At 41.1% G+C, this 12,348-nt stretch overlaps 1 protein-coding gene across 2 annotated transcripts in view; it reads right to left on the minus strand.

Moving 5' to 3' along the window:
• LOC142907785 (uncharacterized) overlaps window positions 1–11,833 on the minus strand; it is a 37,703-nt gene extending 25,870 nt beyond the window's left edge. The window contains exons 1-2 of one of the 2 annotated variants that reach the window (XM_076057582.1): window positions 11,627–11,833; window positions 4,535–4,728 (exon numbers count right to left, since the gene is read on the minus strand). In XM_076057582.1, coding sequence (XP_075913697.1) covers window positions 4,535–4,591 — 57 coding nt within the window. In that variant the 5' untranslated portion in view covers window positions 4,592–4,728; window positions 11,627–11,833. The remainder of the gene's footprint in view (window positions 1–4,534; window positions 4,729–11,626) is intronic. The other variant, XM_076057583.1, reaches the window with a different exon arrangement.
• Between the last annotated feature and the right edge of the window lie 515 nt (window positions 11,834–12,348).

Raw genomic sequence — 12,348 nt, forward strand, 5'->3', positions numbered from 1 at the left:
AAATCCCTACTGAAAACCAAAAATGTAAAAACAAAACTGTACTGAACTTGACCAACACTGTATTAACCGGTGACATGGTCTCTATCCTTTCTAAAGGCCTTAACTTTGCCGTTACCCCACGCACAATTCCAGTGGATGAGATAATTGCTGAGGTAGAATCAGCAGTTAGACTCCTTCCACATAATGAGGCAGAGATGACTAGACATGAGGTTGCTAAAATAATTGAGAATAGCAAAGTTCCAAAAGTAAATATTAGCTCTAACGAGGCAAAAGCCTTAAGAGAGCTGCGTGTAAATAAGGATATCCAAATCCTAGCAGCTGATAAAGGCCGCACTACTCTAGTGATGTCACGAGCCGATTATAAAAAAATTAGAAATTTACTAGAGGAAAGTACCTACATTAAAATTAAACGAGATCCAACTAATACTTTAGAACATAAGACCACTGCAATAATTGCAAATTCATTAATCCCTAAAAATGAGCAATACCTAATTAAGCCAAGGGCCTCAAAACCACCTAGACTCTATGGGCTACCAAAGATTCATAAAATCGGCATCCCATTACGACCCATAGTCAGTACAATTGGCTCTGCCACATATCAATTAGCAAAATATATAACCAAACAAATACAGCCCTACATCGGTAGGACATCTTCATTCATAAAAAAATTCAGAACATCTTGTGAATGTGATTAAAGAAATTAAACTTACTCCTGATGATATTCTGGTAAGTTTTGATGTGATTTCTCTATTCACTAAGGTTCCAGTGGACGAATCGCTTAAATTACTTGATACACTAGTAAAGAATACCGGTTTACAAAAAGATATTCCGAAACTTGCTGGCCATTGTTTAAATAACACTTACTTCTTATGGAGAGGGGATTTCTTTAAACAAAAGGAAGGAGCAGCAATGGGTTCTCCTTTATCCCCTGCTATAGCAAATTTGTACATGGAAAACTTTGAAATAAGAGCACTTGCCTCGAGCACATTAAAACCATCCTTTTGGTTTAGGTATGTGGATGACACTTTGGTTGTCTGGCCACATGGTAAAGATACACTTAATGATTTTCTAAATCATCTCAATGCACAAAACCCGGCCATCCAGTTCACCATGGAAATGGAGGTGAATAACACACTCCCATTCCTAGATATTTTGCTTGGACATGGCCTAAAAGGTAAAATAACACACAGCGTTTACAGAAAGCAAACGCACACTGATGCCTATCTGAATAAAGAATCACATCATCATCATCCAGCTCAAAAATCCTCTCTTATCAAGACGCTCGTACATCGGGCGAAAACAGTGTCAGATGTAGAGAGTCTAGTGAGAGAGATTAAACACGTTAAAGATGCACTACGACAGAATGGCTACAATAATGCTGAAATTAACAGAGCACTGAATGCCAAATCACGATCGCAAAGCAATACTACTGAAAGCGACCAGATTGTTAAAACAATAAAAATTCCATATATCTCAGGAGTAACTGACAAATTAGCCCGTGTTCTGCAAAAGCAAAACATTACAGTAAGATTTGGTACAGTACACAAAATTCAAAAACTAGTATCTTGCACTAAAGATGCATTACCTGAACTATCAACAGAAGGTGTATATCGGATTAATTGTTCATGTGGCAGCTGCTACATTGGGCAGACGGGACGTAACATCAGCGTAAGACTAAAAGAACATCAGAGAAATATTAAATTATCTCAAACACAACTGTCGGCAGTGGCAGAACATGCTTGTCAACAAGGACACTCAATTGATTTTGACAATGTTGCAGTGGTGTGTAAAACGAATTATTACTGGCAAAGACTAATTAGAGAATCCATTGAAATTGAGAGGAACAAGAATAACTTTAATCGCTCTGACAGCTACCGGCTTAGTGCGGCCTGGAAGCGTATTATTAAATAATACACATTACATTTAAAGAATTACTAATCTACAACTCATTACTAATCATAACCAATGACTGATTACTAATCGATTATATAATTACAATACCCCGCTCTCCACCTCTAATCACTGCACCTGATGAGTTAAGTGATGACGTCACCCTGCTGCTCTATATAAAAACCGGGAGCAAGCGAGGGCTTTACCATTCTGGCGAATTGCTTGATGATGCTGGATGTATTTACCAGCGAAACGTCGTACTCAAACTGTAAATGTGGATTAACTCTTGAACACACCGGTGGGCTGAAGTAGTGAATTATTTGTCTTTTGTCAACGTGACACTTTTTTTGCTGATTGGCCGTGTCGGGTGGTGGAGGGTTACGACACATTTATAAATAAACGCGATCTAACCCAAAAACCTTTATTATGAATAATATTGGTCGCGAAAGCCTACGTGTTAAACTGATTTATATATTTGTTGCAAAGTGACAATCAGTTATTTTATGTTTTAGCAGTTACCAGGAATGCAACAAATACCCTAATTTCCCTCACAAATTCAGCACATATATTAAGATTCATCAGCCTGTTGGCTCTTCAGACAAATTATATCCATTTAAAGCTTTCGTGACTGCAAGGATTAATCTTCTTTGGTTCTTTCAGTAAAGTCACGTAGATTGAGAATACAATAATAAGATTAAAAAAAATTATCACGACGTTTTGGCCACAACACAAGTAGCCTTCTTCAGGTGAAAGGAGCAAACCCATTGTAGCTCTGTCGTCCCGACAGGTTTGCTCCTTTCACTTGAAGAAGGCCACTTGTGTTGTGGCCGAAACGTCGTGATAATTTTATTGTTTTATTTTATTATTTTATTCTCATTCTACGTGACTTTACCGAAAGAACCAAAGAAGATAAATTCTATCCAGTTGTATTTGTTAAAGCAAGAACACTTTGGAGCGGTTTTGAACTTCTGGATAACATCAGCAGGCAGGCTTTTTAACAAATGGAGCAATATACTACATATAAACTATTGGGCCCTGGTCAACACAATAACTAATGAAGTGTATACCCTCATCATGAATTGGCATGAAACATTAAAGATAAACGCAACGATACACAAAGCTGCAATCTCTTTTCACATAGATGTAAAACTATTGTAACGGTTTAGTATATTGGCCTATTGGCTTTCCATACCAATTATGATTGGTGGATTACACAGAGATTGTTGTGTGCAGAGAGACAAACTTGCTGCGCTCTGAGGAGCCACATTATTTTCTGACCACTGAACATTGCACTCATGCAGCATTGTCTAAATCCACTGCCTGCTGAGACTCCCATCCATGCCGTTATTCTTACTTGGACTACTGTGACTCATTCTTCCATGGTCCAGGTTACAGATGATTCAGAATGATTATCTACAGCTCCTCAACCATAGACACAAACGTGGTCGCATCACACAAATACTGCATTCTCTCCACTGGCTTTCTGCCAAATCTCAGATTCACTGAAATATTGCAGTGACTGTTGTTCTATTCGTCATGATCTTGCCCCTGTCTCTTACCTCTTCCCTCTCATCTCACTTTGTTCATCGCCACGCACTCTCCTACTCGTCCCCTCTCATCTCACCATTTCTCCCCTCCATGCAGTCTCCTACCTCCCATCAAACCACTCTCCTACCTCTGTACTCCCATCTCTCTTCCTGAAGTTCACAAACTTAACACTGAACGTATAATTTACTGTCTTGCCATATGGTACAAGAACAAGCCAATAGGTATTACATCTCAGTAGACCGTCTCCTAGATGTATGTCAGCTCTCTCTATATTAGCCTAATTAAAATCAGTTATTTTTCCATTACCAGTAACTGGATGAATAAAAAAGTTACTGGATTACCAAACGCATAAATGTCTTAAAAAATAATCAAAACAGTTTAACTTTTATAACCGACAATTGAAGGAGCTACCGTAGTGTAGTGGAAACGTATTGGCCATTCACAGGAGGCTGTGTGGTGCCATTAATTTTTAATAAAATGCAATCAACTTTCTATTGCAATGTACAACGCGTTGATAGGGTAGTGGGCTACAAGTTGATGTAGGGTGGTGATGGAGACATTTTGAGGACCGTATGGGAGGTCAGTGGTGCTGTGGTGGTGAGTGTATGTGACTGGTGGGGTGTGGAAGAGGGTGTTGCTGTATGCTGATGAGTGATGGGGTTTAGAGGTGATTGGTGCTGTGTGGAAGGGAGTGGTCATGTATGGAGGTGAGTTGAAAACCTGGTTTAGTCACAGTTCAGCCTATATTTGTCTCTATGCGAGTCGGTGCCTCTGTATAATTGTATTCCTCTGTGTCACTCTCTGAGTTTATGTGACTCTATGTCACTCTATGGGTCTCCATAGCAGGGCATGGGTCTCCGTGCGAGTATGCATCTTTGTGTGAGCCCAAGCATTTTGTTGTGAATCTTTGTGTCTCTGTGCGAATATATGGATCTCAATATAGAAATACAGATTTCGATATGAGTCGTTGGTGACAGGGCTTGAGTATCTGGTTTAACCGCAGGTGGCTGAAACCTTGATATGAACCCAGGACCTCAGCGACATGTGAACCCTTTAACTGACAAATGACTGAGACAATGTGAGTGGTCGTCCTCACCATGAGGAGAAGTTTTACTCCCATCGTGAGCCCCGTTGGGTTTCTCCGCGAGGTCATGATACTCCGCTCTCCACGCCGCAGATGCTCAAACTCCTCCGTCGCTTGTCCAGCTCGTGTCCAGCTCAAAATGTGAATCCAGACAGTGCGACCTTAATTTACAGGCCTCGATGTTTTGCTGCATTCTTTGCAAGCATCTGTTGAAAATAAAATCACTCTGGATTATTATTTCGAATTATAGGATCAGGTCAAGACAATGCTCGATGGTGGTTGCAAATGAAGTAGTATCAAATGATTGTGTTGTTGAGCACACGCCCAATATCCCAATAGGTTGCCAACAATACCATAGTGAGACTGTAATTTGTTGATAACTAAAGGGGGATAAACCATGCCTCCTCAGTCAAGGATTCATGGTTGGGTAGCAGAACGCCCAATAAAATAATGAAAAAGAGTAATAGAAGGAAAGTTCATCCGATGAGGCGACTGTAGATCATTGGCAAGTCTATAGGTACATGGAATCAAGTCTAGATTTGAAGCTTTCGTGACTGCAAGGATCCATACTCTTTGGTTCTATTCGGTAAAGTCACGTGACTTTACCAAATAGAACCAAAGAGTATGGAATCAAGTAGCCAGAGTGCCCAGATGAACGGGCTAGCAAAGACTCAATGCTCGTAATGATGGTTAATATATTTCAAAATTACATCGTGAACACGACGTAACAGATGTTTCATCTATGGTCATGACATCTGCCTTGAGTGGGTCGTTGAGTGAGTGTGACCTGCAGTGTGGTGATTGAAGAGAGAACGGATGAGACAACAGGGGCATTCTGGTAGACCGAGACCTCAACATGGATGGAAGGATCGATGAGTGAAGTTCACGGGAACACTAAAAATGATAGTGGTAGCGATAGAAGAGTGATAAGGAGGTGACTGACGAGTGAAGCAGGAACTGAGAGCTCCAACCCAAATGTGACAATTCCAAATTTGGCCGAATTTGTACTTTGTACAGTAATCATTGTTTCCGATTTAAAAAAAGAATGTGGCACGGAAAAGAAAGGCTTTGTTGCCTCGTATATGAGTATGTTGAACTTATGGAAGAGGTACGTGGATGACACTTTTGTCATCTGGCCACATGGCCGGCCTGCTCTAGACCAATTCTTCGACCACATCAATTCCATACACCCAGCCATCAGATTTACCATGGAAGTCGAAATAGATGGCAAGATACCTTTTTTGGATGTCCTAATTAAAAAGAGACCTGATGGTTCAATGAGCCACTCTGTCTACAGGAAAGCTACCCATACGGATGCTTATCTGAAACCGGATTCCCACCACCATCCATCACAGAAGAATTCTCTCATCAAGACTCTGTATCATAGAGCCCAATGCATATCCGACCAGGAACACATAAGCAGTGAACTCAAGCACGTACACCAAGCTCTTAGGGCTAATGGTTACTCCGACTATACAATCCGCAAAGCTATCACTCAAACCATGAAGAAGAACCCTCTTGAGGAGCCTTTCAAAACCATCACTTTACCCTACATTGCTGGGATCACAAAAAAGATCTCCAAAATCTTGAATAAACACAAGATCCAGGTCCGTTTCAACACATTACATAAAATCCGTGATCTGGTTCCGTCTGTAAAAGATGTGATTCCGGACATACAATACCCTGGTGTCTACAAACTAAGTTGCCTCTGTGGTAGTAGTTACATTGGAGAAACCAAACGCCATATCTCGGACCGCATTCGTGAACATAAAGCAGACCTTAAACACGGTAGGACCAACACCTCGGCCGTAGCAGATCATTGTTCTAATTCAGTAGGCTCACATGCCATTGACTTTTCCAAGACGGAGGTTCTTTGTAAGCCATCTGGCTTCCATGAGAGATTCGTTCATGAGGCTATCCACATATACAAACACAGAGACAATTTCAACCGAGAAGATGGATTCTATCTTAGCAATCATTGGAAAGATTTGATAAATCATTTCAGTTCTTGATTGATTGTTCACGCTTACAGTGCCTTTCAGACAGCATACATAAAAACAAATTTCGTCTCCCCCCTCCTCTTTTCAAAAAATAGATGGACTAGTCCTGGCAAACAGCCAATCGTTGCGCGTGACGCAAACGTTATTTTATATATATAAATAAATAAATATGCCGTTTTCAAAATACATTTATGCAAACCGACACACCTGATGATGACCGTTTGAGTTATGGTCGAAACGTCGTGAGAATTTTTTATTGTTTTATATATATTTTGTTATTTTGTTGTTTCTCTTCAACGTGACTTTACCGAAAAAACTAAGAATATGAATTACTGCAGTCACGAAAGCTTTAAATCAAAATTTAATCGCCTCTACGGGGAGGGTTTTCACATAACTTTAAGATCCTTCAACAAACTCCGGGATAAGAAAGCTCAGCTGATCGAGTCTCTCACCTTCCTGAAGAGATGCCGCGACTCTGGGGTAATACCAATCGCATTTACACTCACCTCTGCTACTGTAACTTCTTCTAATGCGAAACGAATTCTTTTCAAAACTAGCTTAGCTCTTATCTCAGAAAAAATCAGACTTATACGCACAGAACTAGATCAGTTAGACAAGACACTCTACAAATCACACTTATCATTGACGGCAATAATGTCCACATCGGATTGGGAACATGTAGACAATATGACTGCCTCTTCAGCTGCTACTATGTCGACCAAATGTAAGGAAAACCTGATTTCCAAATTTAACCTCCTCTTCAACAAAAGACCGGACCCACACACCAAAAAGTTAGACGTTAATAAAGTCGTAATTAATCGCAGTAACAGTTCTATTTCCGATGGTCTGAAATCCGTTTTAGCTAAAGGTCTAAACTTTGCAGTCACACCTAAACACATACCAGTTAATGATATAATTGCCCAAGTAGACGTTGCTCTCAGGGGCCTGGGTCACATCGCTGCAGACGTAGCAAGATCTGAAATCGCTGCAACCCTCAAAAACGCTAAGATGCCAGCTAGCAACCTCAGCAAAGATGAGCGTTTTGAATTATATAAATTAAAAAAGAGGAATGATATTGTAGTTCTCTCAGCTGACAAAGGCAATGCTACTGTTATCATGGATAAAATAGAATACAACAACAAAATTTAAGAATTACTCGACGATGGTAGTTATACAAAAATAAAAAGAGATCCCACCAACAGCCTCGTCACACAAACCAACAAAATAATTTCTGATTCAACCGCATTAATTGATCAATCTAAACAGTTTTCGTTGAAACCTTCTGCTGCCAGGCCACCAAGATTATACGGCTTACCAAAAATACATAAAGTTGATACACCTCTTCGTCCCATAGTCTCTACTATCAGCTCCCCCACCTACAAACTAGCTCGTTTTTTGTCTGAAATCCTGCGTCCTTTCACTGGAAAGACCACCTCTGCGGTACAAAATTCTACTCACCTGGTATCAACAATCAAGGGTATTTCCCTGTCCCCAGACGACCTGCTTGTCAGTTTTGATGTAGTTTCCTTATTCACCAAGGTTCCTGTACCTGACACCATTGCAATCATTGAAGACTTGGTTCATCAAGGACTAAACACTGAGGTACCCCCCCTGGTGAGACACTGTTTAACCAATACATACTTCACTTGGAATGGAACTTTCTACAAACAAACTGAGGGCACCCCAATGGGCTCCCCCCTTTCTCCAGTTATAGCTAACATTTTCATGGAGAAATTTGAGACTGACGCCATCCAGACTGCCACTCTGCGCCCAACCTTATGGAAGAGGTACGTGGATGACACTTTTGTCATCTGGCCACATGGCCGGCCTGCTCTAGACCAATTCTTCGACCACATCAATTCCATACACCCAGCCATCAGATTTACCATGGAAGTCGAAATAGATGGCAAGATACCTTTTTTGGATGTCCTAATTAAAAAGAGACCTGATGGTTCAATGAGCCACTCTGTCTACAGGAAAGCTACCCATACGGATGCTTATCTGAAACCGGATTCCCACCACCATCCATCACAGAAGAATTCTCTCATCAAGACTCTGTATCATAGAGCCCAATGCATATCCGACCAGGAACACATAAGCAGTGAACTCAAGCACGTACACCAAGCTCTTAGGGCTAATGGTTACTCCGACTATACAATCCGCAAAGCTATCACTCAAACCATGAAGAAGAACCCTCTTGAGGAGCCTTTCAAAACCATCACTTTACCCTACATTGCTGGGATCACAAAAAAGATCTCCAAAATCTTGAATAAACACAAGATCCAGGTCCGTTTCAACACATTACATAAAATCCGTGATCTGGTTCCGTCTGTAAAAGATGTGATTCCGGACATACAATACCCTGGTGTCTACAAACTAAGTTGCCCCTGTGGTAGTAGTTACATTGGAGAAACCAAACGCCATATCTCGGACCGCATTCGTGAACATAAAGCAGACCTTAAACACGGTAGGACCAACACCTCGGTCGTAGCAGATCATTGTTCTAATTCAGTAGGCTCACATGCCATTGACTTTTCCAAGACGGAGGTTCTTTGTAAGCCATCTGGCTTCCATGAGAGATTCGTTCATGAGGCTATCCACATATACAAACACAGAGACAATTTCAACCGAGAAGATGGATTCTATCTTAGCAATCATTGGAAAGATTTGATAAATCATTTCAGTTCTTGATTGATTGTTCACGCTTACAGTGCCTTTCAGACAGCATACATAAAAACAAATTTCGTCTCCCCCCTCCTCTTTTCAAAAAATAGATGGACTAGTCCTGGCAAACAGCCAATCGTCGCGCGTGACGCAAACGTTATTTTTATATATAAATAAATATGCCGTTTTCAAAATAAATTTATGCAAACCGACACACCTGATGATGACCGTTTGAGTTATGGTCGAAACGTCGTGAGAATTTTTTTATTGTTTTATATATATATTTTGTTATTTTGTTGTTTCTCTTCAACGTGACTTTACCGAAAAAACTAAGAATATGAATTACTGCAGTCACGAAAGCTTTAAATCAAAATTTAAATCAAAATTTATGTTGAACTTGTTTTGCATCGTATGTAGCCAACCGTGCTCAATCGGAAATAGGATTGTTGTGTCAACCATATTAGTGGATATGAATATTATTATTCTTAGCTCTTTCGGCAAAAGTCACGTTGAAGGGAAACAATAAAATAATAAAATATATTATTGTTAAACATGATGGATGGGAATGTAATTTCTGGAGTTGCGAGTATTGCATTATATCATTGACTTTACTTGATATTGTTGCCATTTATATGAAACTAGCGGTAAGTACCCGGCGTTTCCCGGGCGAAAAGGCAGACACACACATGGACTTACACACAGACATCGACACACACACATAGAAACCCATCGACTTACACGCACACACACACATATGGACTCACACACACAGCCATCGACTGAAGAGACACACTTTTAGTTACACACACAAATCGACTCACACACACACACGTAGACTTACACACATGGACTCACATACACACATACATAGACTGACACACACATTGACCTCCACACACATATGGACTTACAAAGACACACATATCGACTAAAAGACACATGGACTTACACACACACATGAACTGACACATACACATTGACTCACACACAGACACATGGATCTACACACACACATGGACGTACACAGACACATATCGACACACACACATATGGACTGTCACACACACTACACCTTCTCTACTGCTGTACCACTACACCTTCTCTACTGCTGTAAAACTACACCTCCTCTGCTGTACCGCTACACCTTCTCTACTGCTGTACCACTACACCTTATCTACTGCTGTACCACCACATCTTCTCTACTGCTGTACCACTACACCTTCTCCACTGCTGTACCACTACGCCTTCTCTACTGCTGTACCACTACACCGTCTCTACTGCTGTACCACTACACCTTCTCTACTGCTGTACCACTACACCTTCTCTACTGCTGTACCACTACACCTTCTCTACTGCTGTACCAGTACACCTTCTCTACTGCTGTACCACCACACCTTCTCTACTGCTGTACCACTACACCTTCTCCACTGCTGTACCACTACACCTTCTCCACTGCTGTACCACTACACCTTCTCTACTGCCGTACCACCACACCTTCCCCACTGCTGTACCACTACACCTTCTCTACTGCTGTACCACTTCACCTTCTACACTGCTGTACCACTACACGGTCTCTACTGCTGTAACACTACACATTCTCTACTGCTGTACCACAACACATTCTCTACTGCTGTACCACTAGACCTTCTCCATTGCTGTACCACTGCACCTTCTTCACAGCAGTATAAAATATATAGTTAAAATGCCTATGCACGCATCCTTTATTCAACCCCTGAAATGTGCTTATACCCAAATAAATAACGTGCTGACCCATAAGAGGTTCATCTTCTTTGGTTCTTTCGTCGTGAGAATATTATTGTGTTATTTTATTTTATCAATTTATTATTTTATTCTCATTCTACGTGACTTTACCGATAGAACCAAAGAAGATGAATCCTTACAGTCACGAAAGTTGGTTAGATCGCATAAATATATAAATGTGTTGTTAAAACCCGCCACCACCCAACACAGCCAACATGTAAGGGTTGTCACGTAAACATGGCAATTCGTCAATAGTACCACACACCGGTGTGTTGGAGAGCCAAGCCACAACATTTACAATCTAAGTACAACGTTTCGCCAGTAATTACAACTATCTAATCTGAGTACTCCAACACACCGGTGTGCTGTACTAGTGACGAATTGGCCACGTTTTGTTTCCGTGACAAACCTTACTAGTTGGATGTGTCGGGTGGTGACAAGTTTTAACGACACATTTATATATTTATGCCATCTAACCCCAAAAAACCTCTATTATGGATATTGGTCGCGAAAGACTACGTGTTAAAACGTGCTGCCCCATGTCACTCCAACACGTGTCGTGCTAAGAACATGAGACGTAACATTAACCATCACATGCCATGAGCGATCAACTGCTGGATGAAGACTTCCCCGAGCCATAACCATCTCTCACGTATCTGCGACGCGAGAATCCCAGTACCTGCACACGGGATGATTTCATCGCTCCATCTCCTCTCAGACTTATTCTGTTCTTGGTTGCCTCACGTACTTTGGAGTTGTACGGCACTGCAACACTCAAGAGAGCCTCGCATTGCAAAACGCTGCTGCTGCTGTGTAGAGAGGCGTCGAGAAACGACTGACACCTCTCCCTTTCAACGGCCAAACCGGTTCTGTGGGATTTTTCCCCACATTGCATGAGGGTGTGGGCGAGTGCCGATGGGTTGTGTAAATATTACACAGGTTCTAGATTTGAAGCTTTCGTGACTGCAAGGATCCATACTCTTTGGTTCTATTCGGTAAAGTCACGTAGGTAAAAAATAAAACAACAAAAATCACGACGTTTCAGCCACAACACAAGTAACCTTCTTCAGGTGAAGGAACAGAACTGTCGGGACGACAGAGCTTCAATGAACGCTGCTAAGATTCGTGGCGTCTTTTTAAGCTGGGTGAGAGAAGTGAGGCACTTTGACAAAGGAGTTTACATATCAAACAGGAGAATTCAGCATTGAAATAGCTGAGGGATTAGCTTGTGACTGGTCACAGAAATAGCTATGTTAAAGTAAAAGTTTACACATCCACAGAGGCACCTAGTACATGGACGACAAAGGGGCTGTGCTACCCAACTATCATACAGTAAACCGATGTAAAAAACTAAGTCTAAATTACATCAATATAATAAATGTACTCAATATATTCTTCAAT

The sequence above is a fragment of the Petromyzon marinus genome, chromosome 83 (genome assembly GCF_048934315.1).
Source record: "Petromyzon marinus isolate PM22_M1 ecotype Great Lakes invasive population chromosome 83, UKy_Petmar_22M1.pri1.0, whole genome shotgun sequence".
Lineage (NCBI taxonomy): Eukaryota > Metazoa > Chordata > Hyperoartia > Petromyzontiformes > Petromyzontidae > Petromyzon > Petromyzon marinus.